The sequence below is a fragment of the Peromyscus maniculatus genome, chromosome 12 (genome assembly GCF_049852395.1).
Source record: "Peromyscus maniculatus bairdii isolate BWxNUB_F1_BW_parent chromosome 12, HU_Pman_BW_mat_3.1, whole genome shotgun sequence".
In the NCBI taxonomy this organism is placed as follows: Eukaryota; Metazoa; Chordata; class Mammalia; order Rodentia; family Cricetidae; genus Peromyscus; species Peromyscus maniculatus.
The window spans coordinates 34,770,224-34,797,166 of record NC_134863.1 but is presented as its reverse complement, the minus strand read 5'-3'; the positions used below and the strand labels follow the sequence as shown (position 1 = coordinate 34,797,166).

At 42.5% G+C, this 26,943-nt stretch overlaps 1 protein-coding gene and 1 long non-coding RNA gene across 3 annotated transcripts in view; one reads left to right on the top strand and one right to left on the bottom strand.

Moving 5' to 3' along the window:
* Ccdc191 (coiled-coil domain containing 191) overlaps positions 1–26,943 on the bottom strand; it is a 65,823-nt gene that overhangs the window by 13,594 nt on the left and 25,286 nt on the right. For both annotated transcript variants that reach the window (XM_006975755.4, XM_042259318.2), the window contains 6 exons: positions 21,256–21,446; positions 13,205–13,454; positions 8,241–8,701; positions 7,491–7,594; positions 5,321–5,403; positions 4,530–4,631 (listed from right to left, as the gene is read on the bottom strand). In XM_006975755.4, coding sequence (XP_006975817.2) covers positions 4,530–4,631; positions 5,321–5,403; positions 7,491–7,594; positions 8,241–8,701; positions 13,205–13,454; positions 21,256–21,446 — 1,191 coding nt within the window. The remainder of the gene's footprint in view (positions 1–4,529; positions 4,632–5,320; positions 5,404–7,490; positions 7,595–8,240; positions 8,702–13,204; positions 13,455–21,255; positions 21,447–26,943) is intronic.
* LOC121821728 (uncharacterized) lies at positions 395–1,950 on the top strand. The gene is made up of 2 exons (XR_006062554.2): positions 395–535; positions 1,805–1,950. It is a non-coding gene; the product is annotated as an uncharacterized LOC121821728 (long non-coding RNA).

The window sequence follows — 26,943 nt, the reverse complement described above, 5'->3', positions numbered from 1 at the left end:
AAATGTAACCAGAGCAGGGACTGCTTCCCTACACACACACACACACACACACACACACACACACACACACACACACACACGCCTCATCACCTACTTACAAACAGTGTGTTACAAAACCGGAGGAACCGGAAAGGACATGGCCTCTGCGGAGCAGCACAAAGTGAAGGCCCAAAGCCAAAGTCACTAAAAAAGTGAAGCCTCCGGTGTCCATAGCAACAACAAAAGCCAATGGTAGTAACCACAGCAACAATAAACATCAAACAAAGCCCAATTCCTGCCTAGATTAACACAAATGTTCACCCTAAAGTCCTACACATTTACATTTCTATTGCTCTAAGCAAATGTCTGGCTTTCAATGACAATATATATGATAAACCAAAAGATAAGGATAATTTACGGAAAGATAAAACAATCATCAGAACAAGACAAAGGTATGACAAAGATGATGAAGCTATCTTAAATATTTTAATATTTTAAATAATGTACAACAATGTTAGACACTCCAGCGGGAAAGGTGGACATCATCCAATGTCAGGTAGGTAAATGCAGTAGACATGAAAACCATAAGGGCCAAAATGAAAGTGCTAGCCATTAAAAATGGGGTAACAGAAATGGGGAGGGCCTTCAGTGTCATCATTATTAGATGAAATAGCTGAAGAAAGAACCAGGCAACTTGAAAATTAGAGCAAGGAAGTCATAGTAACTGCAAAGTAACAAGAGAGTGAAAAACTGGTACAGCTGAGAAATATAACTCGTGCAGGATTGGGAACCTGGAGAATGAAAAGAGGAGGCAGCTGAAATATCTGAAGAACAATGGGTATAAGTAATTTTAGATTCTGTGACAAAACACAAAACTATGTATCAAAGAAGCTTAAGACTACTAAGTAGCAAGGCAAGCAACCTAACAAACAACCCAAACCTAGATAAGTCATACTCATGAGGGTGACAACGAGACAGTCATGAAGACAGGAGAGGGAAGAGACTCCTCAGGCCAGCTGTCACAGACTGAAGTCCTTACGCTGAAACCCTACCTCTGATGTGTCAGTAAATGACCTATGTAAGAAGCAGTGAAGAGTAGATAACCTCGTCAGATATTCCAGAGAGCTCTCTGCTCTCTCCCTCCTCGTGAAGCTGTACCAAAGCAAAGGTCCTGTAAGGACACGGGGGACTGAGGCTGTCTGGAAGGAAGGAAGCTGGTTAGAGACTGAAGGACTCTGCCGCCAGAAGCCCGGCCCCACAGAACTGCTCCAGTTCATAAATATATGACACAGACTAAGAATTTAGATCTGTACAAAGAAATAAAGAACACTAGAAATTGAAGGCAAAATCCAATAATCCTATCATTAATACCACTAAGAGACAAGTGTGTAAGTCAGTTCAGAAAGGTACTGAGTACAGCCTGATACAAACAAAATACAATACATATGACGGAGTAACCTGATGGGAGAGAGGAAATGAAATCTAGGATGGTAGGCTCTCAGATGATATGGGAAGTCTGTGATTTGAAGGTGGATGGAGATTAGTAAACAAGAGACAACACTAAAAATATTCTTAAAAGGAAAACAAATAGTAGAGGAGATTAGGTAGGATCATAAACATGCTTATTATTAAAGTCAGAGAAGAAAAGAGAGAAATGGAGAACAAGTACTACAGATCGGGGACAGCATATTTTAATTCAGTTATGTCAATGTCACTTTTATATTAATAGCATAAAAATATGAAAAACGTTGGCTAGAAGAGATTCCAGATTAGATACTTAGGTTGCTTTCTGTTCTGATAAACACCATGACCAACTTTCTTCCAGAGTAATGAAGAGGAAAGAATACTTTCAAACCATTTTGTGAGGCCAGCCTTAGTCTGAACCAAAGCCAAACAAAGATGATACAAGAATAGAAAATATATTCCTGATGAATACCACTTTAAATCCGCAATAAAACAGTAACAAACCAAGTTCAAGATCACATTAAAAGTATCATATACAACAAGTAAGTGAAATTTATTCCAGGAATGTAAGGACAGTTCAATCTATACACATCAATAAGTGTGATACACCATTTTTAATAATAATAGTAATTCTGTGATTGTCTCAGTAGAAGAAAAACACTAGACAAAATATAATATCCATTTATAATATAAAGTCTCAGTGAATTGAATATATAAGGAATACTCAAGGATGACAACATATGATGAACCACAGGAAACATATAACATCCAATAGCCTAACAGCTCCCAAATGAATTAATAGATCTGAAACAGAATTGAGACAGAATTGAGTCCAGGCTAACCTTGAACTCATTATAACAAATCATATACATTTGAATTGATGGGAGTTAAGGTTCAAATTGTCAGAGAGGACATTTGCAAGCAAACAAGATGGATGGCTATAATAAACCCTCTGGTCCTAGATTAGAGCTGGAGACATCAATATGAGTCCACTTTAATTGTATAAGAAGGAATGGTTATAATCAGTTGTGTATGCATAGCTCAATATATTTATATATGTATGTGTATATCATCTACCCCTGTCTTCCAACATTCCAGAATCAGGAATGTCCCAGCAGTAACTTAGTACTCAGTGCCCAGACCTTCTTTTCAGATACCATGTAGAACTAAGGCATCTTGAAAAAAATGTCTGATTCTAGAGCTTGGCAGTGAAAATATGAGATGAGAAACTCCAGAGAGTAAGGTGTTCAGAAAGCATAGAAGGATGGGGGCACACCTAACCAGGAGCCAGCCTCAAAGGGCTCCCACAGCCAGCCAAAACCACAATTTAAACAATAAAGTTAGTAACAGTATTTTTCATTGTCCAAAGTACAAAATAAATATACAAGAATCCGTAGTTATATAAATGATGACTGAATAAATAAACGAAGGAAGCGGCCAATTTTATGTACAGAGTTCCTAGTATTCACTGTAGATCCTCCTCCAGTGAGGGTATGGAGCTGAACTGTTCCTTCCCCCTGCCTTGAGAGAAGACTGGGGCTTAACAAATCTCTTTCAGAGGATAACGTGTGACAAGGAAAACTGGAAACTACAGTGACGAAAGCTGTTTGGCACTGGCTAACTCCAGTCATCAAGCAGACATCAACAGATATGCTTCATCTGGGTCTCATGCACAAGGTTGCCATGCGTTTAAGAGGGACCCAGCATCACCATAAAAACCCACTAGTGCAGAGTGACTGTCAGGAAAACAGCAACCGCAAATGAAGGGACATTTCTGAAATCTTCAGAAAAGTCAGGAGCAATGAGGAAAGACAGAAACGGTCACAGCCCAGAGGGCAGGCACTAAGGGACAGGACAACTGCAGGGATGTGATATTCCAAAGGGAGTCTGGATGTTCTTGGAAAAACAATGTCTGCAGTAATGTGCTCATGTTGGCTTCTAATCAATGCTTTGTGGTGATACTGGGTAGCACTGGATGAAAGACACACAGCACAATACCATCCTCACATTTTTTCTGTAAATCTCTATTAATCCCAAACAAAGATCTGTGAAGAACGCCATTGTATATATAAATTAGGCAGCCCTGAAGAATTCGGCATATGCTCATGGTAGAGTCTAAAAAAGAAAAAGACAAAAGTTTACAGTGACCTAGACCTACAGGCAGGCAATGGCCAATCTATTAACAGAGAGATGCAGAGAAGAAAGGGCCCAGCATAGAGATGCTAAGATGCTATAATAGAGAGGAGTTAATTCTGAGTGCCGAGCACAGATATTTTCTCTCTACTTTGTATTTCTCAAGTTTTCTACAGTGAACAGATATGAGAGACACATTTGTTATACTGCATGTTTTTAAATTTATTTTGTTGCTTTATAGTACTATGACCTCAAATTGTTCTATGATATGTTACAGGGTGCTTTATAAAAACTAGTCTGTAGTCGGATATGGATGTCAACTTTGGCATACTGTGTCTCTTTTCTGAAGACTTATAACGTCTGGTAGGATGTCAAAAGTTCTGGGAAGTCAACTAATTAAGGAACCTTGTTTATCTTAAACAGCATTTTCCAAAACCATTTGACTACCGAATTTACACTTTCTCCAAACTGCTTACTATTTCAGGAGTGACTAGGACGACATGGAATAGAACACATGTTGGGGAAATGTGTTTCAGAATATCTCACCAGTTTTTTAAGGGAAGAAACAGCTGCTTTTAGAGATTTCTTATGTCGATTTAGCAAAGGATGAAAATGCTTCTACTGTCTCCAAACCCTATGAGGAGTTTGCCTCGTATGACTTCTAAACTCCTTTTGTTCTGAGCAGCATATGACACAGCAAATCCTCCACTACATTTCCTCCAAAAGATAAGGTCATGACTTTTCAACTAGCATTTAACAACTTGCTTTCCAAGTGACTCTGAAGCATATTTTCTTCTAAGTGTTCACTCACCACATTTGCTGAGAGCATCCTATGCCCTCGGCACACCCATGGCCAACGCAATACTGAGTAGAGAGAGCCACCAGATCACTAGCAATGGGCATCCACAGAGAGGCAACTGGCCAAATATGCTACTATAAAAGACTCTACTAACCATCTTCTTCAGCCTCTTTTCCTCTCGTTTTCTCTCAAGCTGAGCTTCCTTTTCTTCAGCATCCCTTTTCTGGCGTTCTTCCTCTTGGGCTTTTAGCTGAGCCTGAATGAGATTAGAAGACAGAAAACTTAGTAGCCTTCCTCTGAGTGGGAAAGGAGATCTTTTGTGGTGGGGCAGTCAAGTATCTACCAAGTGCCAGTCCTGCTCCTGGACTATGGATGCATTTTATGAAAGGAGGGGACGTCTCAACCAACATGCCCTGTGACTTAGGGGTCTCTGAAAGGACCTTCTCCTGCCTGGGAAGGAGACACTGCATATGAATATGGCCACTCTGCTTTCATGCTAAAATTACTATTTTCAGTTCTTACTTTTACTTGTGAAACAGGAAGTCTGATGTGAAATCTGGTTAGCCCACCGCACACAGAATTGTTAATTTTTTCTTGTAGGTACAAAATTTGCTTCTGACAGTGGGTCAGACTTTGGAAGATACTGTTCTTTGTAAAGTCATTGGGTCAGACATCTATCTATCTACAGCAGACTAATTGTGGTTATCTGCGAACCTTCCAATCTGCTAGCTGTCATTCACTTTTGTAACATTTCCTTTCTGTTCTGCTAATGCTGTTGAGTACAACCTCCCTTATTTTCCTAAAACTGAATTCAAAGGGGTAGGCCAGAAGCCTTTCCAAGTTGTTCTAACTCAACTATCTCAGGAGGCATAGACAAGCAAGGTTCCAGCCTGTGCAATCTGAACAAATCACTTTGCTTGCCTGTTTGCATTCTGAATTTATTACCAATTTGTCTTCTTCTTGTTTTTTCTTCCTTTCTGCCAAGATCCGCCTACGTTCAACTCGTTGAATTGCTCTCTCTTCCATGGCTAAAAAATAGTAACATAGTCCCAATATAAAAAAAAAATTTATTTTACAGAGGTAAAATAAATGTCTCTATATTATAGTCACATTTAGAGTTATCATTAGAGTTTCTTATAAATTGAACATTTTGACATATGGAGCTTATTTAACGCAACAGGTTAAAGATGTAACATCAGCAATGATGAACAATTTACATGCTCATTATGTTTTTGTTTATATTTCTTTTTTAAAAAAATTATTTATTTTAATGTGCATTGGTGTTTTTGCCATGGTGTCGCGTCCCACTGAAACTGGCATTTCATACAGTTGTGAGCTGCCATGTAGGTACTGGGAATTGAACCCAGGTCCTCTGGAAGAGCAGTTGGTGATCTTAACCCCTGAGCCATCTCTCCAGCCCTGTTTATATGTCTTCATAATATATTTCTATTGGGTTTAAATAAGACAATGTTCTTGGATGGTGGACTTTTAGTATATGAAACTCAGAAGTCAGAATTTTAATACATTGTTGATGAACACAGAAAAATGTAACTACAGCTAACAAGTACTTGAAGAGTAGAAAAATTCCTTCAATCTCACTTTAAGTGAGGCTACGGATTTTTCTGAAGTCACTGTCCATGTGTCTGTAGAGCAATAAGAAAAATCTAAAGTTGGGGTCACGGTGACTACATTTCAGTGTAGTTTTAAGACCCAGGCACCCAGATGGGCAGGAAATGGAAGTGAACCAGGCATTTGGAGAACTGGCATCAGAACGAATTTGAGTGTCAGACTCCTGTTCTTGACAGTTTATTAAATATCGATCCAAAAGAAACAAATGTGCAAGATGGTCTGATAATATGACTGTAATCAGTCAGGGCTGGCACAGGAAGGGGGCATGGGCAGCAGGAGCACCGAGTTCTGCTCACGAAGCCAGCCAATGGTGACTTTCAGTTCCTTGGGCCGTGTTACAGAGAAAAATACTTCAGTCCAAGTTTTAAGAATTAATAAACAAAAACTCACCAAGCTATTTCTTACGGATATTAAGTGTCTGCTTTGCCACAGAAGATTAGTGGTGGTGGCACAGATGGCAGAGGAGACTGTCCTTAAGGAGGCAGAAATAGACTAGAGGATTAGAGGAAGGAGCAGAGAAGCCATCTCAGCAGTACGGCTCTCCATCTCTTCTAGATTGAATCATTAAAGTCTACTTGAAAAATAGACCGGGACTCTAAAATAGCTAAGTCATTGATCAAACAATAATTTCAAAAACTTATCACAATGAATGGGACATTTCCTGATCAGTGGGCAAAGGCAGCATCAGCTGCTGTCCTGCCAGACGGCTGACAGAGAGCCACCCGATCTCTTCATGGACAGGCACCGACTACAATGTCTTCACATGTCATTACTTCTTGCTAGGGTAGCAATTTTGCCACAGCTTAAAAACAGAACAAAACTCAGATTTACAAAACTCAGTGTAATTGACAAAATACTCCCCACGTGAGCAGAGCAGCTATGTGATAAAATCAATTAGTAGAATTACTAGGTGGGCCCTGAGGAATGCCTCTACTCTCAAAGCATTATTTAGTTTTTAAATAAACAGTTCCATGTGCATCTAAAATGCTATCCAACTAAACTATCTGGTTGTACATCTCATTACCAAAATGCTACTCTTAAGATAATGCATCACAAAATGACAGACGAACTTGACCTGAATTGCTCTGAACGCCTCAGTATTTGGGCAGGGATGGAGTACAATGGCAGATGAACTTCATCAATGTTCAGCCTTAGCCACGACTCAAGCTTTTCAATTGTGTAGTCCCCCCCAATCCTGCCCCACAATTGATGCACCTTTCATAACTCTGTGTGTGTGTGTGCGTGTGTGTGTGTGTGTGTGCGCGTGTGCGTGTGCGCGTGCGTGTGCATTAGTTGCGAATGCATAAGGGCTGGAAAAGGGAAGGAAAGAGAGTCGTGGAGGACCCCTGTGCGTTCCGTTCCTCCCGTGTGACAAATCTTAGATTTTCACCAGGCTTTACCACATCTCAAAGCCTGAGAGCTGTAAGCAGGCAGTCCCAGACAAATGCCCCTCCAGCCAGCATGAAGGCCATCAGGACAGCCTTGCCTTTCAATAAGGGATGGGGTGCTGTCGGGTTCCTTTTGGATGCAGAAAGAGAATTTCTGGACTCGGTTCTACTATCTTCACACCTTGAGGAGAGAACAGATGAACTAGAAGAAAATGAAGAGACAAAGAAAAGAAAAACAGTTTAAATCAATAATTAGCTTCCTTCAATTTAACTGCGATGATGAACTGTTATCCCCACACTAAAGATGGCATAAGGAAGACCCCACCTCGTCTTCTGATCAGTTCTCCTAAACCTTCATCACACACCAAGTATGTCTCAGTCACATCTGAAACTGTCTTAAGAGACTTTGGGGGAATCTAGAACTCCTATTCCAAGCCTGAAGGTACATAATTTTACTTCAAACAACAAGTGAGGTAATGACCTGGTCCACGGGGTCCACGTTGTCCACCCTGGCTTCTCAGCATTAAACATAATCAGAAGCTCGGAAATCTAATCAGAACATGCATTTTTCTCTTTCCCTACACAATGACCAAGTTCCTCTCACAAAGGCAGCTACCACCCAGTGCTCACTATATAATGGTGTCCATCTAGGCGGCCATTCGCTTTAAATATCTATGTACAGCTCTCTGGGCAAGTCAGAATACACGGGGCGCCTTGCCTTTGTGAGTGTACAGCGCACATAAAGCCCACGGAGTGGAGAAGCCGAGCCAAGAGACTCAGCAGCCTCGTTCTTAAAGGTGAACCCCCTCCAAACCCGTTCACGGAGTGCCCTGCCGCTGCTGACATACTGCAGAGGCCTCTGGCAGCTTCCCCGTGGTTCCTCTGCTCCCCTGGGATTGGACAGGAGGTGACTCTGTGCTTCTGTGACCGCTGCTGCGCGCTCAGCTGCCCACCGGGCCTCCGCCAACTGCTGGTTTTCCTTCAGCTTTTGAATGGTTTTCTGCTGTTCCTCGAGTTTCTTCTTTTGCCTCTCAATCAGCTGTTGCTGGTAGACATGGCGACGGTGGAAATGCCTCACACAGACAGGCTCTGCTCCCTGGCTAGTGGTCCCAGGCTTTTCATGGCTACCAGGCTGTTCAGAGGTCTCAGCATCTGGAGTCTTGGGCTGCTTTGTCTCAGGTGTGCTCCCAGAGACATCTGGGAGGGGACCCTGAAAACTGCCCTTGGTTGTTCTTTCTGGGGAATGGCTGAGCATGCAACCACTGCTCCCCATGGGTGGCTTTTCCCACGCAGTGGGGACGATGGTGACCTGAGGAAAAAGATAATATTCTAACTCAATACTGATGAGCTCAGATCCTGGCTTGGTCTCATTACCGTTGTTCTGTTCATGGCACAAATGTCCGCACCTCAGCTAGAGTTGCCCTGGCCTCCAGACCCTGCCCGGGCACCTCAGACACCACCAGCTTAGCTCTGTGAGCCACTCAGGATGTACACTGGGTTCCCTCCCCACGAAGAGTGAGTGGGACAGGCCAGGGCTGGGAGAGCTGTTGTCATGGGCCAAGGCATCTGCAATGAGTTGGGAGGAAACGCTTCTTTTGGTTTTATGGGAGAGTATTTCTTGTAGCTCAGGCTGGCCTCGAACTAATGATCCTCCTGCTTCCCCTTGCCAAAAGTGCTGGAACTACAGGTGTGCACAACATGCCCAGCCTTCTCTTATGATTTTCTCAAGTTCATTTTGTAACTAGACAAGTTTATTTCTTACATTATAAAACTTTTTAAATGTAAAATTGACCCTAAAATTTGTAGAAATCTGAACATTTTGTGACATGGGATATGTTTTTTCCTCAAGAATGTTTGGAAACTTTCTTCTTCACTTCAGACATTTAGAGGCTTTTTCTTAAGTCTAAATGTATGTATGTATGTATGTATGTATGTATGTATGTATGTATGTATGTCATATAGTAATTTTTTTGTTTTGCACAGGTAAAATGCTTTTTGTTGACTTTTTTTTTCATTTAAAGGTAACAACAGTAAGAACTTGATAAGAAAAAAGGTTTCTTTTAGCCATTTCTTCCTTTCTTTCTTTCTTTCTTTCTTTCTTTCTTTCTTTTTTTTGGTTTTTTGAGACAGGGTTTCTCTGTGTAGCTTTGCGCCTTTCCTGGAACTCACTTGGTAGCCCAGGCTGGCCTCGAACTCACAGAGATCCGAGTGGCTCTGCCTCCTGAGTGCTGGGATTAAAGGCGTGCACCACCACCGCCCGGCTATCCTTTTAGCCAGATCTTAAGATCTGTTCTTGAGGCCTGTTCCATCTCTACTGAACTCACCCTTAAACAGAGGACAGATTTCAACCCGAGGTCTGGCTTAGAGACAAATCTCCAGCTCTTCTCTAACTGTTTTGGGAAGTGTTTGGAAAGCCAGGGCTATGAAAATATCTGCACTACATAAGAACAATTTAATCTAAAATTGTATTAGCATACAATGTAATACCTTTCAAAGATGTAAACTTCATTTATTGACAGGATTCATACTCAGGTACGTTATCCAGGAGGAAGGAAAAAAAAATCATTCCTAACAGCAAAACTTATTCTGGCCAAATTTTGTGTCAAGTTAGAATGTTTGAGTCCATGATTTGAGCAGCTGCTAATTCTGCCACGTGCAAGGGCATAAGCAGGAAAAGCTGTAAGCGGTCCTGTGTCAGAAGCCTTCAGCACTACCAGGGTACCATCCTCAGGGACTCAAGAGTATTGCTCATGCTGATGGAAATGCTTTCTAAGACTTAGCTGAAGTGAGAGATGTGATACATGGAAACTCTGACATGTTAAAGACTTTAAAAAATAACCTTTTAGTTTAGAAATGTCAGTGGACATTTATTCACGAGAACACCTGCTTATGTAATTTAGCATCAAGCAGGGTAGATATTTGAGGTGCTTTTAAACCTTGTGGTAATGACCCCTTATTAACCCAGCAAGACTGCATAAAAGCCTTGAGTACAGCAGCAAGGTTTCTTTGGGATCATGGTAACTTCTGAAGGTAACCACAGGAGAAGGAGACAAAAGCTTAATGGTACAGTTTGTACTCACTGGAAAAGCTGCACAGTCTGGTCTACGCAGAGGAAATTACCTACTAGCTAATGATCATTCTGAAATCTTTCAAGGCATTTCATCTGTTCATGTTTTACTGTACATCCCAGAAAGAACGGAGTTGATTTTGTGAACCATAAGGTCTATTTTAGTCCCTTGTTTTCTTTTGTTCTGTTTTTTCCACAAAATTATTGGCTTGATCAAACTTTTTCTTCTTCAGTTTAGGTACTTGGAGGCTTCTTTTGAAGTATGTGTGTGTGTGTGTGTGTGTGTGTGTGTGTGTGTGTGTGTGTATGTATATTATACAGCATTTTTTTTTACACAGGAAAAGTATTTTTGCTGACTTTTTTCATTTAAAGATAAGAACAGTAGAACTTAGTAAGATATAAATCTTTTCTGGTCTCAATAGAGACAAAATTATCTAGCTGATATGAAGGTAGATAAAATGCCTGGGGGAAGGGCCTAGAATGTTGCATAAGCCCCAGTAAGCATTCTTAGGCGCCTTCTTTGCTGAAAGTATGCTTAAATGAAAGCCAGCCTGCTTGCTCACAGTAATCAGGGTATAAAGCAGGGCTGAGACCCTCAGGGGCCCAATTTAATTTTATGTGTCTGAGTTAAGTCCTGAACAGCACTTCGAGCAGGGTGGAGGCAGATCTTCTCCTAAGGCTTTCTAACAAGACAAGTGCAACAAGGGAGAAAGACTGTCAGGCTGAGTGACCTCATAAAAACGAACAGCTGGGCACAGCACCACACACCAAACCAGACCAAAAAGGCTGAAGACCAAGTGGACAAAAGGTCTGCAGCACACATAATCATGTATGTATCAGTATTCCTAAAAGTATAAAGGACTCCTGTAAATAAAGAGGTACACACACAAGTAGAAAAATGAACAAAGGTACTAACAGGCGACTTACTTATGCCATACGTCTATATCCATATCTATATGTCCATATAGGCAATATAAAAATGCTTAACTTCACTAACAATAAAAATGCAAGTGATAAAGAAACAATAAGATTAAAAACAGAACATGCATTCTGTCTGAAAATATTTACCCTAAGTAAAGCATTATGTATACATGCAAAGACTTAGTTACTAGTGGGATGTTGAGTGAAACATTGTTGAAATAGTGACAACTTAAATTTCAGCCATCTGTGAGTTAAATTCACCTAATGTCTTGTAGGCATTATAAAGCAATAGCAGAGAACTGTAGTCCATAGCCAGGGTAGGTATTCAGTTCACCTGCAGAACTAAAATTACTGGTGCCCCATTTCCAGAAATTCTGATTAGTAGGTCTAGCTCTGAGAGATACTTTTAATGAAGGATTATGGCTAAGGTATATTTAATAACATAAAAGTGTCCATGTTCTATTTAGAAAATTCAAGATGTTTATAGGGAAATAAAAGTTACATTCATATTAAAAAGCAAACAAACAACTAACCAGACAAATCCCACAGAAAACTCTTGCATAATCCCAACACTTGGGAAGTGGAGGCAGGAGGGTCAGGAGTTCAAGGCCAACCTTTGCTACTGTGTGTATTTTAGGCCAGCCTGTACTATATGTGACCAAGACTCAGAAACAAGCAAAGAGGGGCTGGAGAGATGGCTCAGTGGTTAAGAGCTCTGGCTGCTCTTCCAAATGGACCCAGGTTCAATTCCCAGCACCCACATGGCAGCTCACAAGTGTCTGTAACTCCAAGATCTGACACCCTCACGCAGACATACATACAAGCAAAACATCAATGCACATAAAATAAAAATAAATTTAGAAAAAATAAACAAACAAATAAAAAACCAACAAGCCTTCCTTTTCCTGATTATGGCAGGCTAGATTTCTTCAGTGACCTGGTTAAGGGAAATTTAAAGCTAAATAAAATATTAACAATAACAAATTTATATACGCCTCAATAGAGAAAAGAATAGATAACTATACTTCCATGTCACCTCCAGATAATGGAATTATAGACTTGGTTGTTTATTGAGACTAGCCTTGAACTCACTAAACAGCACAGGCTGACTTGGAGATTGCAATTACAGATCTATACCATCACCACTGACTTTTTTTTTTTTTTAATTAAATTCTTGGCCATTTTTCTTCTACCAAATGGTCACAATTAGTATGAACAACTCTTCTTATTAGGAAAAAAAACCTTAAGAATACATCCTATCACAAGCTTATCCAAACAGGAAACGTGTGAAGATCATAGGGGGCTCAAGAGTTGTCAGCAGGCTTTACCCATCTCTTTCCACAGGCCTTTCACTTAGCTGTTATGAATCCCTTCTGTATCATGTCCTTACCAACTTCCGGCTAGCCCAACATCGACGTATGACTATTAAAAAATATATAGCCGGGCGGTGGTGGCGCACGCCTTTAATCCCAGCACTTGGGAGGCAGAGGCAGGCAGATCTCTGTGAGTTCAAGGCCAGCCTGGGCTACCAAGTGAGTTCCAGGAAAGGCACAAAGCTACACAGAGAAACCCTGTCTCGAAAAACCAAAAAAAAAAAAAAAAATATATATATATATATATATATATATATATATATATATATATATATATATATATATCCGGTTAAGGAAATAATCACAGCCTGAGTGGTAACCTCTGTGCACTGTAGCAGCCCTAACCTTTGCATGGCCTAGACAAGGCACTCTGACTTCAGCTGCTATAAAGGGCAAAGCTCAGATGCAAACCCATAATAAACACGAAGCCCAAACAAAGGAAACAAGGCACCTTTCCACTTTCTACTGGCGGGTCCACTGTGGCTGTCGTCTCGGCAAGAAGACGGATTCCTGATGACCCATTTGAACTGAGTTTCCCGAGGGAGGCTGCCTTCAGCAGCTCATCCATTTTCTTCCTGGTTTGTTCCTTGGCTAGAGCCAGCTCTCTCTTAATAACTTCTGAACCATGCCAACGCTGCCATTCGGAAAAGCAGTAACGAAGAACTTGTTTCCGGTTATACTCAGTAGCCAGTTGTTGTTTTCTAAGAGACAAAGTGCGTCCATTAAAAAAAAAAAAAGAAGAAGCCATTTATAGTATTAGCTCATAATACAAATGAAACATAAAGCCAAAGGAGTTCCTGAGATGCCCCATCTTATCATGTTATAGTAAACTAAATGGAATTACTTATGATCCTCAGAGCAGACTCTAATCAAAGGCATCAACACCTCAGCATCACCTTTAAGAAGAAAAAGCAGTTGTACTGTTCTATCTTCCCAATAAGACATATTAATTTATATTATATACACATGTAACTATTTTGAAAAGAAGACTGCATTAGGGAATTAGAGATTCCGGCGGGGGTGGAAATCTAAGGCAGGTACGTTAGCAGAAAATTCAATAACCTAGCCACATCACTCAATGGTGCCGATAATTATGACTTATCACCGGATGGTGGCGCACGCCTTTAATCCCAACACTTGGCGGGCAGACGCAGGCCAGTCTCTGTGAGTTCGAGGCCAGCTGGGTCTACAAAGCAAGTTTCAAGACAGCCAGGGCTGTTACACAGAGAAATCCTGTCTGAAAATCCAAACAGACAGACAAACAACAAGAAAAAAGACTTCTCAAAGTCGAGGTCAAGGCCTGAAGGTGATCTCATTACAGACCTGCCCAGGGAGAGGAGCGCTGAAGAGGACTCATTTCCCAAAGCCCTGAGCTGAATGAATGGCTGTGTTGTGAAGAGAGAGCAAAGCACTAGACACACGTGAAGGCACAGGCCAGGCTCCAGCTCTCAGGGAGCTCATCCATCACCTAAGAAAGAGCTCCTTTGGGCTCCCAGAACCTTCGTAAACATAAGTGATCCTGGCTGGTTGGATTGGGAGTGGACATTATTGATTTCCCCATGGGAATCATCGCCAGCAGACATCATGGTGGAAGTTGGTCAAGAATTCAAGCCTTGGGGCTGAGGAGAAGGCTCTGCAGGTAAAACTTTTGCCACACAAATGTGTGGACTGGAGTTCAGATCCCCAGAGGCCATGTTAACAGCAGGTAGCTGTGGTGGCCTGTCTGTAATCTCAAAACACAGGAAATGGAAAGAAGGAATCTGTGAGTTCGAGGCCAGCCTGGTCTCCAAAGTGAGTTCCAGGAAAGGCGCAAAGCTACACAGAGAAACCCTGTCTTGAAAAACCAAAAAAAAAAAAAAAAAAAAAAAGACACCTAACACGACCTGGGCCTCCATCTGCACACATGTGAACATCACAGCTGCACATACACAACCTTGGGCCTCCATCTACACACATGTGAACATCACATCTGCACGTATGCAACCTTGGGCCTCCATCTGCACACATGTGAACATCACACCACACAGGCTCAGGACTCAAGCCTAGAGGTTTCTTGTATCTATCTATTGGGGGACAGTTATCACTGGGACCTTGGAACTTATTCTGTTATTGATTATGTGGCATCAGGCGTCCATTTGGAGACTTTAAATCCAATATCGTTTATTCGCCTTCTTGATTTTATCTTGTAAACATAACTGAGTTCTCCATAGCACTGTTTGCTTAGCTCTTTCTATTACACATTGTATATACACTCTGGGGTTCTATCAAGAAAATCATAACAATTTAAATCAGTGAGTAAGGAGAATATTTCTAGAGATTAAAAAAAAAGATTTGTTTACTTTTGTGTATGACTGTTTTGCCTGCATGTAAATACATATTCAGACCATATGCATGCATGCAGTACCCACAGACGCCAGAAGAGGGTGTCAGATCCCTCTGGAACTGCAGTTACAGAAGGCTGTGAATCCCCACAAGATGGTGCCCCAAACTGAATCCAAGTCCTTTGCAAGAACATCAAGTACTTTTAACCGCTGAGTCATTTCTCCAGTCCCCATTTCTATAGTTTTTCAAAAATGTTTACATGACTTCTGACCTTCTCTGATAGTTACCTACAGTGAAAAATGTAACTTAATGTAGAAGTTTACAAACTTAAAGGAAACACAAGTTTCACGAAATAGTATTTCCCCTTCCTACCAGAAATGCACAGCTATGCCTCTTCTAATCTAGCCTTGATATACAAGTACCTCAGCTGCCATGGTTTCTACATACCTTCTAAAAGTGTGCAGACTGAACTCCTACTGTAACAATATGAAGAAATGGGGCCTTGGACAGGCGACTAGGGAGCTAGAGATGGTAGCTCAGTGTTATATGCTTACCAGCCAGGCAAAACATGAAAACGGCTGATTAGGCCTCGAAGGCTCTGCCCCTAGGAACAGAGCGATGCTCTTGTCCTGGAGGTGGGTTACCACTGAAAAGGGAGAGCCCAGCTCCTACCTGCCCAGTGTGTGCTTGCCTGCCCTTGTCACACTAGTACTATGCTCTGGGCTCCTAAGTCCCCAGGACTAGGAACCAAATCAACTCCTATTGTTCATAAATCATTTGGCCTATGATACTCTGCTACAGCAGCAGAAAAGCGACCAGGACATTTTCCAACAGCATATATCATTATATTTAATTGATCCTCATAATGGTTGATTATACAGTTGATGATGGCTGACCAATACTTGGTGACTGGCAGAGAGTTTCTATAATAAAAGTGTATTATAAGGCATAATCAATATGGATGTATTTTTACTATAATGGCAGTAAATTAAGTATCTAACAAGACTGACTTGATACAATTTTTAGAAGAGGCAGTAAGTTAAGGAGCAGGGAAAGCATTAGAAAAGGGGCAAAGCTAAGCAAGGAGACAAACAAAAACCTAGCGTTCTCTCCAGTGAGGAAAAGTCATACATTTTAGGACAGGAGACACTGGTTGCTGAGTCTGATTAACGTGAAATCCAATTTACATCCATCTTCTCAAGAGGGAGAGGTGTGGAGGTGCCTGGTGTGCTGAGACCATTTTCACAGCATAAACAGCCCAAAGCAGCACTGACTGGGCTTCCGACCTTCAGTTCAGGTCTTTAGCTGCTACGAAAGACCAGGAGAAAACCATCTCTGTAACTCCCTCAAGACTAAGAAGGTAGGGATATGAGAAGAAGGACGTGTTTGTTCCAGAGCTGAGAGCCCTCTGTGATGGCTGCCCAGGAGCTCTGGAATGCAGTTAGGACTTCCGGCTTTGCCAGTGAAGGTGGAGGGCAGAAGACAGACACTGAAACCAGAGAGGCTGTTTCCATGGCTGCTGCTCTGCACTCCATTTTGGCACAGTGACAATGTCCCATATGAACCAACTTCTATACTTTTTAAAAGATTGCTAAAAATATAGCTAGTTCTGAACCGGGGGTAAAATCACCTCAATTTCATAAAACCTTAGTGAGATGCAATCGCTTAGTTAAATTCACTTGAGGAAAAGGCTCAAGCCACAGTTCCCAGTAACCATAAAGAAGGGCAGAGTGCCTTATGGAAAACAGCCTGTCCCAATATGCTTGTGAGCTAAATCAGAACATTTCTAGCAAGAATGTATAAATTGATCATCATAATTACATAACTGCCTGCAAAGAAAGGCTGCCTCTGTAGGCTTAAGAACACAAAACAGGAACAATTTAAATAGGAATTCAAGTGTGAACCAAGTTGCCCAGGATCAATACTTCCAATAGTGCTTTTAGTGAGAGGTGTGTAATGTGGAACCCTGAAGTCAGGAGAACTCCAAGCAGAGATCTGGGATAGTGGGCAAGTAGCTGATGGTCTCTAAGCTGCAGATCCATCCTCAGAAATGGTCCTGAGAACTCTACATGCCTAGTCTTCCAGTATTTTTTTTTCTGTTGTTACCTTAAATAAATAAAACAAAATCTAAAAGTATAGAATGAAATCTATAATAAAGTATTAATGATATCTTACAGCAAGACTATTGGATGTCTAAACCGTGTCTTACTGTTTGCTTTCTTTTTGGGTGGGGGTCACATGGTGGGTGTGTGGAGGTCAGAGGACAACTCGCAGGAGTCAGTTCTCACCTTCCACCATGTGGCTTCTGGGGATGGAACTCAGATCACCAGGCTTGACGGCAGGTGTCTTTATCGTCTGAGCCATTTCACTGGCCCTGCGTCTTGAATTTTTCAAAAGGGATGAGAGAGGATAAATAACCACACGCCGGTGATCTGACTAAGTGCCGAAACCTGACGCAGACCATGATCATAGCAGTGACAGGGTCAGCTGCATTTGGGACGAGCAGGTTCAGCAGGAACAGGAAAGAGCAAGCTAATGCATTCCATAATGCACCAGGTAGCCCCCAGGGAAACAGGGAATAGAAGACAATTTTGTTTAAAGGAGTTTTTAAAGTGAGCCAGGCAAGTGCAAGTCTGGTCCTCTGACAGATCTTATTAGGGGCTTCACCGGACACATATGCTACGTGGCCTCTGGCCACTCACCTGGGAGCTAGGTGAGCACAGAGGGGGAGGTGACTGAACGTGATTAAAAGAAGTGCTTTGTATATGATTCTTTGTATATGATTCCCCACGGAAAGCTGAACTGAGAAGTGTTAGAAATGAAGAATTAGGGAAATCAGGGACTATAGGCACAAAGATGTGGGGGGCTTGAGAAATGACAGGGAGAGATCAAGGCATGTTCTAGGCAGGGCCAGAGGACTGAAGATGGCCGCCCGGGACATGTGGAAGGTGGTTGGTACAGCCTAGGACAGGTACTTCCCAGGGAAGTCCAGAGGAAGTAGGAGAACAGAACTCAAGAAAGGCCAGCAGACGATACTGAACGCAAACCCTGCTTATTCCCATTTTCCTGTAGAGCTGCCTATAAATTCAAGGAAGAAGGGAGAGGAGAACAAGAGATATGGAGCCAACCTGTGAAAGTGAATATGCTAAGGAGATTGACACTGTTAAAATTTCGATACCACCACACCAAAGGTGTGAATAATAGAGTTTTATGACACTACCTAAGCAAATGAATCTGGAAATGTTTGTTATGCTGAAATTATAGTATGATATTATATTAAAATTTAGTAAAACCATTAGTCACAATAACCTTTTTTTTTTTTTTTCATTTTATTTTATTTTTTTGAGACTAGGTCTCATGTAACCCAAGTTGGCCTCAGACTGGCTATGTGCTAAAGATGACCTCCAACTCATCGCCCTGCCTTCTCCTCCCAAATTCTAGGATTACAGGAATGCACCATCACATCCAACATAATCACTACTTCTGAAAGAAAAGAGATGGATGGAAATAGAATGACCACAATTCCTACTAGAGAAAGCAAGATACATTTGTAGAATAAGTGGATGAACCCTTGGAGTGGAGGTGAGGCTGTGCACAGAAAGCCAAGGAGGTTCCTAAATTATGAATAAGAACAGAGGGATTTGTTGCTGCTTTAAGGGCGAGCGGGAAGAACAGAGGAAAGCCCACAAGGCTGGGCCCTGCAGGGGAGCAGACGGTGAGGAGAAACCTCCGGGAACAAAGCCACTGTGGGTGCAGAAACCGGAGATGTGGATTCAGCTCACATCTGAGAAACAGACAAGAGGTTTCAAGAGCATCCTGCGATGAGCCACAGCATCGCCTGTATCCTGTCACTCCCTCCCTGTGAGGAACCACTCTACCCCGGCTCTCACCTAGCCATGGCGCACTGGAGCATGAAGCCTCCAGTTCAACTGCAGGGAAGGAAGCGTCCAAACCTCCCTCCCTTCACTAACTGGCTCATTTACCACTGTAGTCAATGTCCACCGAGGCAACGCAGAGAAACCTCGCTGGGCACGATGAAGATGGTCCAGGGTCTCAATTTCCTCAACAGTTTCTAGGACAACAGTCAACATGCAGAGCTGGGGACTCGGGAGGGTCTGCAGGAACAGCTCCTCCACCTCACTCCTTTCTCGGATGGCCTGTTAGTCCCCACCCTCCGTTTTCCTATCACACTCTAAAGCAAACTGCAACACAGCAGAGACTCAGGGCTAGCCTGGGAACCCCAACCAAGACGCTGTTGGTCCTGACCGGAGGCAGCACTGTCTGGCAGAGGCACCCCAGGCAGAACCCCAGGACAAGGCTCTCGGCTCACATCTGGCTTTGTGACTCACTTCTCCTCTCGGGGCTTTCTCGTCCTCAGCCCTGAAGCCAGGGGCTGGATCAGATCCTAAGATGTCATCCTGCTCGAGGGTATGTTTTGTTCTAATGCTTTATAGTAAAAAAAGTATTATAAGTTCAATATTTTCTAACTTCAGTGGTTAAAAAAATTTTAGTACCCGTTCTGAACATTTAAAAATAGACACCTGAAAATAATTTAGATACCAGACTAAAAGTTCTGAGATCTTAAAAAAAAAATTGGCACATTATACTATTATGAAATCTCCATTTAGTGCCTTTATATTTAAACTGTTTAATTGGAATGGAATCCTGAGTTCTCCAGATTTTTCTTCTACAAGTTTCTTCTGGCATGCAAGTCTTAGAGGCGGCTTTTAACTTTAACATTTCACTTTCCACTCGATGCCCTTACGCTGTCTCCAGTTCAAATTCTTTACCCAGCAAACCCCCATCATTCAGTTTTCCAGTCGGCCGCCATCCCAGTTCCTTACAGCAATCACAAGGTCCTGGGATTCTGGAAACAGATCAAAGGAGCGTTCTCTCCAGTGGCCCTTTCCACCACAGATGTCCCCACTGTATGGTACAAAAGACAGGCTTTAGAAAGGCACCTTATAACCAACTAATACCTAAACCCCTTGGCCTGGCACATAAAGCTTTTCATGGGCACTGGAGAGGCTCAGGGATCAGAAGGCCACATGTTTATCTCCAGCCAAACCAGATGGCTACTTTCCCCCTGATGAAGCCTGCTTTACACAATCTGAGGCACCTACCCGACCAGTGACATTTCGCTCTGTTGTGTTCCTAGCAGCAGAAGGGAACTTACTGTATGATATGCTGAACACCTGTACTGTCTCTAGACACTGTTTTTCTCCTAGAACTGAGTTCTTTGAGGACAATGGACCAAGGGCCAAATGCCTGTATATCCTCATGTGACAAACGCCTGTATAACCTCCCGGGTCTGATGCTAGCATCGGGGTGCACAGCTATGCCTTTCAATGTAACAACTCTTCCACATACCATTCACTTAGTTTTTTATCTTGAATGAATGACAGAGTCGTCTGTAGTGATTATACTTAAGAACAGAATGGTTCCTTCTGCTCCCCTGACATTGATTCTAGAACAGAAAGGTGATGTGCTGAGGGTCTGTAGCCCAGCAGTAAAATATGCAAAGCCCGGGGTTCAACAGCCAGCACTACTAAGCAGCAACAAAACAAAATTAACACACAAAATCAACACACTAAGTTAAACTTGGAGATGGAAAGAGAAAATGTATTTAATTTTAAGATAATGAGATTTTAAAAAAAGCTTTATTTGACAATAAATTCTGTGTGACACAGCACTAGCAAAGAGGGACTTGATCTAAAAGCGTCAGAAACCTCTAAATAAGGTGTGGAACAAAAGACAGCAGTGTGGGAGGAATCACTCTTGGCAGGTTGGCCCTCCCAGATGGATGTTCCCTGCGTCCTTAATTAACATTCTATGTGCAGACAGCAATTCTATCAATGAGAATTATTGGCATATAGAGCAAACTCCCTCTTCAGAACTGTGAGATGGTACAAGGTGCAGTGCTGTTCCCCAGCAATGGAAGCCCAGTCTTTCCTTTACAGAAAGGGAACGAGATTCATCGGTACATTTTAATCAGATAATCACGTTGCTTCTCATTTTCAGTTAAGTCTCTCTAGCTGGGGTAAAACAGGAGAACAGACCACTGTGTCATAGCTGATTGTAGAGGACAGTGTTTCTGGAGTTGATTTCCGGCCTCTTCAGAGGGAAGATGCCCTAGATCATCAGCACACCAGGAGGATTTTCAGGGTTCAAGTAATGTACCTGTTCTCTTCCCTAAGGTCATTTTCCAAGGCTTGGGTCTCCCGCTCCATCTTCTGGGACCGTGTATAGTCTCTCCAGGCTCGCAGGACCTTCAGTTGAAGCTTCCAGTCAGACAGGGTCCCAGCTTTCCCCAGCTTAATCCTATGATCCAGAATCAGCTTGTGCCAGGCAGAGAAATACCGTTTTTGACACTGAAGTGAAAACATTTGGAAAATCACCACCAATCAGCTTTTGTGTTTGAAATATGCCACATTGACAGCTCTGTCCTCAGATTTTTCCCATCACACTTGTCTGAACAAATCTGTTACCTGTGATTCTGATGGAATGGAACAAAGCTCAATTCTTTCATGCTTATAGGAATGAGAAATATTTAAGTCCGGCATCAGAGGCACCCACAGCTCCATGACTTAAACTGAAATACTTAATTCTCATCACAGGGCACTCGTCCTGTGGTAAACTGGATAGCAGGTCATATCTTAGACATGAACTAGAGGCCTTGAGAAGCCTGAGGGAGCAGATTCCAACATGATCTGCCCTGCAAGGCTTTATCTTGAGCTTCAGATAGTAAGCCTTTAGTTCAGTCCTGTCTTGAGTACCACTCCTGTCCTTCATGAGTGAACATGGGAGTTCTCAGGGGAACAGAATGGGGTCTCCGTTCCTTGAAAAAACAAGGCATCTAAAAATGACAAGCCTCGCTGGGCTGCCACTAGTCATGTTATTGGGGTTTGGAGGAGAAGGCCGAGAGCTGCCCAGGCCATCATGTGCCTATGTAGCCAATAGCAAATTAGACAAGGTCCACCACCCCTAATGAAGTCCTCAGGGAGTACTTTACTCAGGATCCAGGTCTAAGGAGAAAACCACTGCCACTCACTCCTGTCTATATACTCGATCCTCATGAAAACATTCTGTTCTTTCTAGATCAATCTGATGAATCTACTGTCATCTCTTAGCCTCAGCACTGCGTCACACTTTCCCATCTCTTCCTATTAACTTCTCTGTCTTTCTTTTCTGCCCTTCTCTGTCTACTTCAGCACTTATTTCCCACAGACAGTCCTATGGCCAGCTCTTCCCCCAGCTGTAGTGCTCCTCTGCTGTATTCCACAGCAAGCTTTGCATCTGTCAGGAAAGGCCCTCCCCCACACTATCAGACTCTCACGTTTTCTGATTTCCACGAGACTGTGGCAGTCCCGAGAGAAGGGGACGGTACCCTTAACTGGGAATGTCAACATGACGGGAGCTCCAAGTGTGAGGTCAACCAGAAAGCAACGTCCCAAGAAGTGGCTCTCCTGGGAAGGATGGGTTTCAAAGCCTTGAGCCTAACTCATGGCTTCTTCTTGTAAAAATACGTAAGGATGCTATTTCAACATTTATTAAACACCTGCCACTGTGCTTCCGTTTGGGAACTCTCAACAAAGTTGTTGAAGAAACAATCTCTACTTTTGGAAGGTTATAGGGAAATAGGAGAGAGAAATAAAAGGTGGGGCCAGTGAGCTACCTCAGCTGGTAGACATTCATCCCGTAAGCCGGACAAGCCGAGTTCCAGTCTAGATCCCCCAAAGGAGAGAACTGGCTTCACAGAGTGGTTCTCAGTGCTAGCTTGTTTTCTGTTGCTGTGATAAATGCCATGAATGAGAGCAACTTAGGGGAAGAAAGGCTTATTTGGCTTACGAGTTCCAGTCCATCGTAGAGGGAAGCCAAGGCAGGAACTTGAGGCAGGATCCAAGGGTGTATAGAGTCTATCAAGGCAGGGGAAGGGTGACAGCTACAAAGGTCTCTATTTGGGCCTAGTCCAACGGTGTATGTAGTCTATTAAGGCAGGGGCAGTGTGACAGCTACAAAGGTCTTGTAGTAGTTGTAGTTTGGGGGCAGTCGCACATTGTGCCCACAGTCAGGAGGCAGGGAGGGACGAATGCTATCTAAGCTGGCTTTCCCCCTTTGATTTGGTTGGGACAGTCCCTGGGACGGTCTTCCCTGTAAACCTCTCTGCACACTCCCTCCCAGGTGTGTCTCCTAGGTGATTCTAAGCCCAGGCAAGGTGACAATGAGGATTAAAGGTCACCCTCAGTAGCCCCAGTAAACTGTCTGCTTCTCCTGATCAGTTCAGTCTAGAACAGTGGTTCTCAACCTTCCTAATCCTGCAACCCTTTAATATGGCTCCTCATGTTGTGGTGACCCCCAACCATAAAATTACTGTTGCTACTTCATAACTGTAATTTTGCTACTGTTATGGATTGTAATGTAAATGTCTGATATGCCACCCTCAAAGGGGTCTTCACCCACATGCTGAGAACCACTGGTCTAGAACAACAGTCGTGCTCTAGCCTTTTGCTCTTTGTAACAAGAGCTATTTAAAAGCGCACTTGAGTTAAGAGGAGTGCATTCTGTTTAAGCCAGGAGAATTCCAACGTTTCCTTAGCCATGGAACCAGCATGGCCTCTCTGTCTTTCTTTCTTGCTGCATTCGTTTCTGTATCTGGTTTTTCTTGCTGATAGTTTCCAAATGTAATCACGCATTCTCCCCTAGCTTCTACCATCTCTTTATCAAGCTGCAGTGATGTGCTTGGTATGGTAAATGAACCAGGGAAAATGACCGTGGGGATGAGCTCTACCTAAGCGTGCATCTATAATAATTGTTCAAATACAATACTACAATGTGAGAGGAAGTTTTAAAGTGAAATGCTGTCTCCCCCTGAAAATCTTCCACAAGACAGCATTTGGTTTTTAAGGATTCCACTCCAGAGAAGAAATGACAGCCCACCCTGCTAAATTTATTACCTGCACTGGAGTTGCCCTCGTTCTGTTGGCAAGAGCAGCTCTTCCCTGATGTGTAATCACACTGCTGTCACTGCGGATGATTGACACTAGGTGGAACAGCAATTTGCTATCTAATCTTCATTGTAATTCTAACCCTGTCACTAGAGATGCTTGTTCTGATTAATGAAGTGGGTAACTCATCAAAATTCTTCAGCTACTTCCCTTTTGTCAGAAAGCTCGCTGATAATTGCATCAAAATTCTCTGTCATGGAAAAATAAACAATGAATTGTAAAGAGGACAAAAATGTCAACAAGTTTACAATTTAGTTTTGCTGAATGGAACTAACTGTGGTGCAACCAGTAGTCTAGGGGACTTGGCTGAGGTTCAAATGTCAGGAAGAAGGTTGCCCTCCCAGGAATGCCCTAGGGACTCCTTTCTGCTCCCAGTGTGAAAGGAACACATGCCATGCTGCAACTGAAGACATCTTCAGTGTCTTGTCTTCCTTCGGGGAGCACTGTTTGTAAGAAGAACGCACACAGGAGCTACAAAGGACCAGGTGCTCCACACGGAGCACAGCCAGGGAGGTCTGCAGTGGGAGGGGCCAGCCTTGAATTCTGGGATGGAAATCAAGTGCCCTGTGACCTATGGGACTCCTACTTTTCATCATTTTGCCCCCACCCTTCAAAGAAAAAAAAGATATCAGGTGCATGGAAAACTCCAGAGGCCTAAAGTCTGACCACCTCTACCAGGAGACATTTCTACACTCAATTCCATTCTTTCTTCTTCTAAACGTTTTTACAATCCTTAGTTTCAGAAATTTAACAAGTATATCCAAAAGTACAGCAAAAAAAAAAATAAATAAATAAACCTTCACTCAGCTTTACAACTTATCAACACTTTCGCAAATCAACAGCTCTGTCTGTCTTCCTGCACCTTTTCCCCACCTGCAGAGTTTAAAAATAAAGACCAGACATGAGACACTGGAACATTTTACTCATGAATGTGTCAATACATATAGGCAACATAAGGATGTTTGGTAAATTCTTAAGGCTGTTAAGAAGTCCAATCAACAATATTATATTTATTGAATAGTTATTCTGTATTGTTCTAGAAGGAGTACTTTTAGGAAGCAGTTGTTAGTCTTACCACAATGTAGCTTACAGCCCGATCACTATAGGACTGGGCTCCTTTTCCCAGCATAGCCTGGACTACATCTCAGGATACCATGTCTTTAGGAAGACAGGCTGCTGCTCTTCATGGTCTTTTCTTTTCCTTTGAGATGCTCTCATCTCTCCATCAGTCCCTATTTTTTGTTTCACCTTCTCCAGACCTGGGCACTCACACACATAAACTATGCTACGAGCACATCTTCTCTCAGAGGACACCAGGTAAATGCTTGTTTCAGCTCCAGGGTGCTCCAGCAATGAGACAATGAATGAGTGATGCCACTGTCCTCACCCACAGGAGATTTTTACAAGTATTCACCAGAAATGTCTAGTGTTTAAAAAAAAATTATTCTACTCTGTAAACTTTGAGAGAATGGCCTGGACTTATGCCATAGGCTTTCCCTTTAATTTTTAAAAGCAAGATTTAATCAGTATCTTTTTTTTTTTTTTCAAAAAATAAACCAAACAACAACAACAACAAAACACCCCAAACATATTGAAGAATAAGTATTGGTAGAGTACCTGCCAAGAATGTATGAGGCCCCGGGTCCAAGATCCAGCACCGGGAACCAACATTGCTGAAGAATAGGAACCTCTGGGCCTAGAGCACTTTTAAGGGCCAAACACTGGCTCTACACTCCATCCCCTCACGAGAATGGGCCAACTGGCTTGGCCATGATGAAAAATGACAACAAGAAAGAAAACTCTGTGTCAAAATTGATAAAATTTTCGTAGGAAGTTTTCTGGAAAGTTGGCTATATTAAAGTAATGCATACCTGTCCCAAACACTTTATAAAACCAATCCCACATAGTACTTTTGGCAATAAACCTAGGGGGCAGAGTTTCACCAGTCTCCGCCAGCTTCCCTTATGCCTTGGCATCTCTTTCTCTACAGTTTCATTGGCAAAGAGGCCCCTCCCCAACACTGCAGAAGACCGTGGCCCTGCCACTTCAGAAATGGTTTTGCTTTGGTGCTCTGTGGGCATTCTGATAACAGGGAGGTCTCTGGAAAGGAACCATGCTGTATAAATGCGGTACTTAACTACAGTTTCCAGCATCCTGCCAGGAGAAAAAAATGCAGAGGCCTCCCCACCCCCATATCACCATGTTTTCTTGGTCTAGTTTAGGATGGATTTTTGGAAGGCTCTACGCCACAGGCATAATATTAACAATGATTCCTGTGGGTCATTATTATCTTACCCTCTAGCAGAAAAACCTAACCAAATACGAAAATCAAAACCTTCTCCCCAGAGAATGCAGATTTAGGCTAATATCACCCCATGTTCCATTGTTCTCGGCCACTTTCCCAAGCAGAAGGGATCACAGAGTTTCTAATCTTATTAAACAAAAATGTATTTCAGAATAGAGAATTAAGAAGGCACTTTCCAAACAGTGTTAAGAATTTCATAGTTAATCCCATGTTGTGTCTGCTAATTAGCTATGACACATGAATTGCTGAATCTCCCTAAGAGATTTCACTGCCAGATCAAAGAGAAAATAGGATCGGCTCTACTGGAAAGTTACTATCCAAAAACAAGTCCTGACAGAGTGAAGAGGAAAGCTGAGGAATGGGAGGAATGATGCGAATAAGTGCCGACCTGAACGCGTGCACTGATAAGAGAGGCCAGGTCTCTCCGAAGTCTATGAATTATACGGCCCACCAGCAGTAGGGTGGCCGAGGCAAGTGGAGAGCTTTGAGTCTGAGCCCAGCCTAGGTTACACAGCAAGCTGCTGGCCAGTCTGGGCCATGCTATGGAAATCTGTTTCA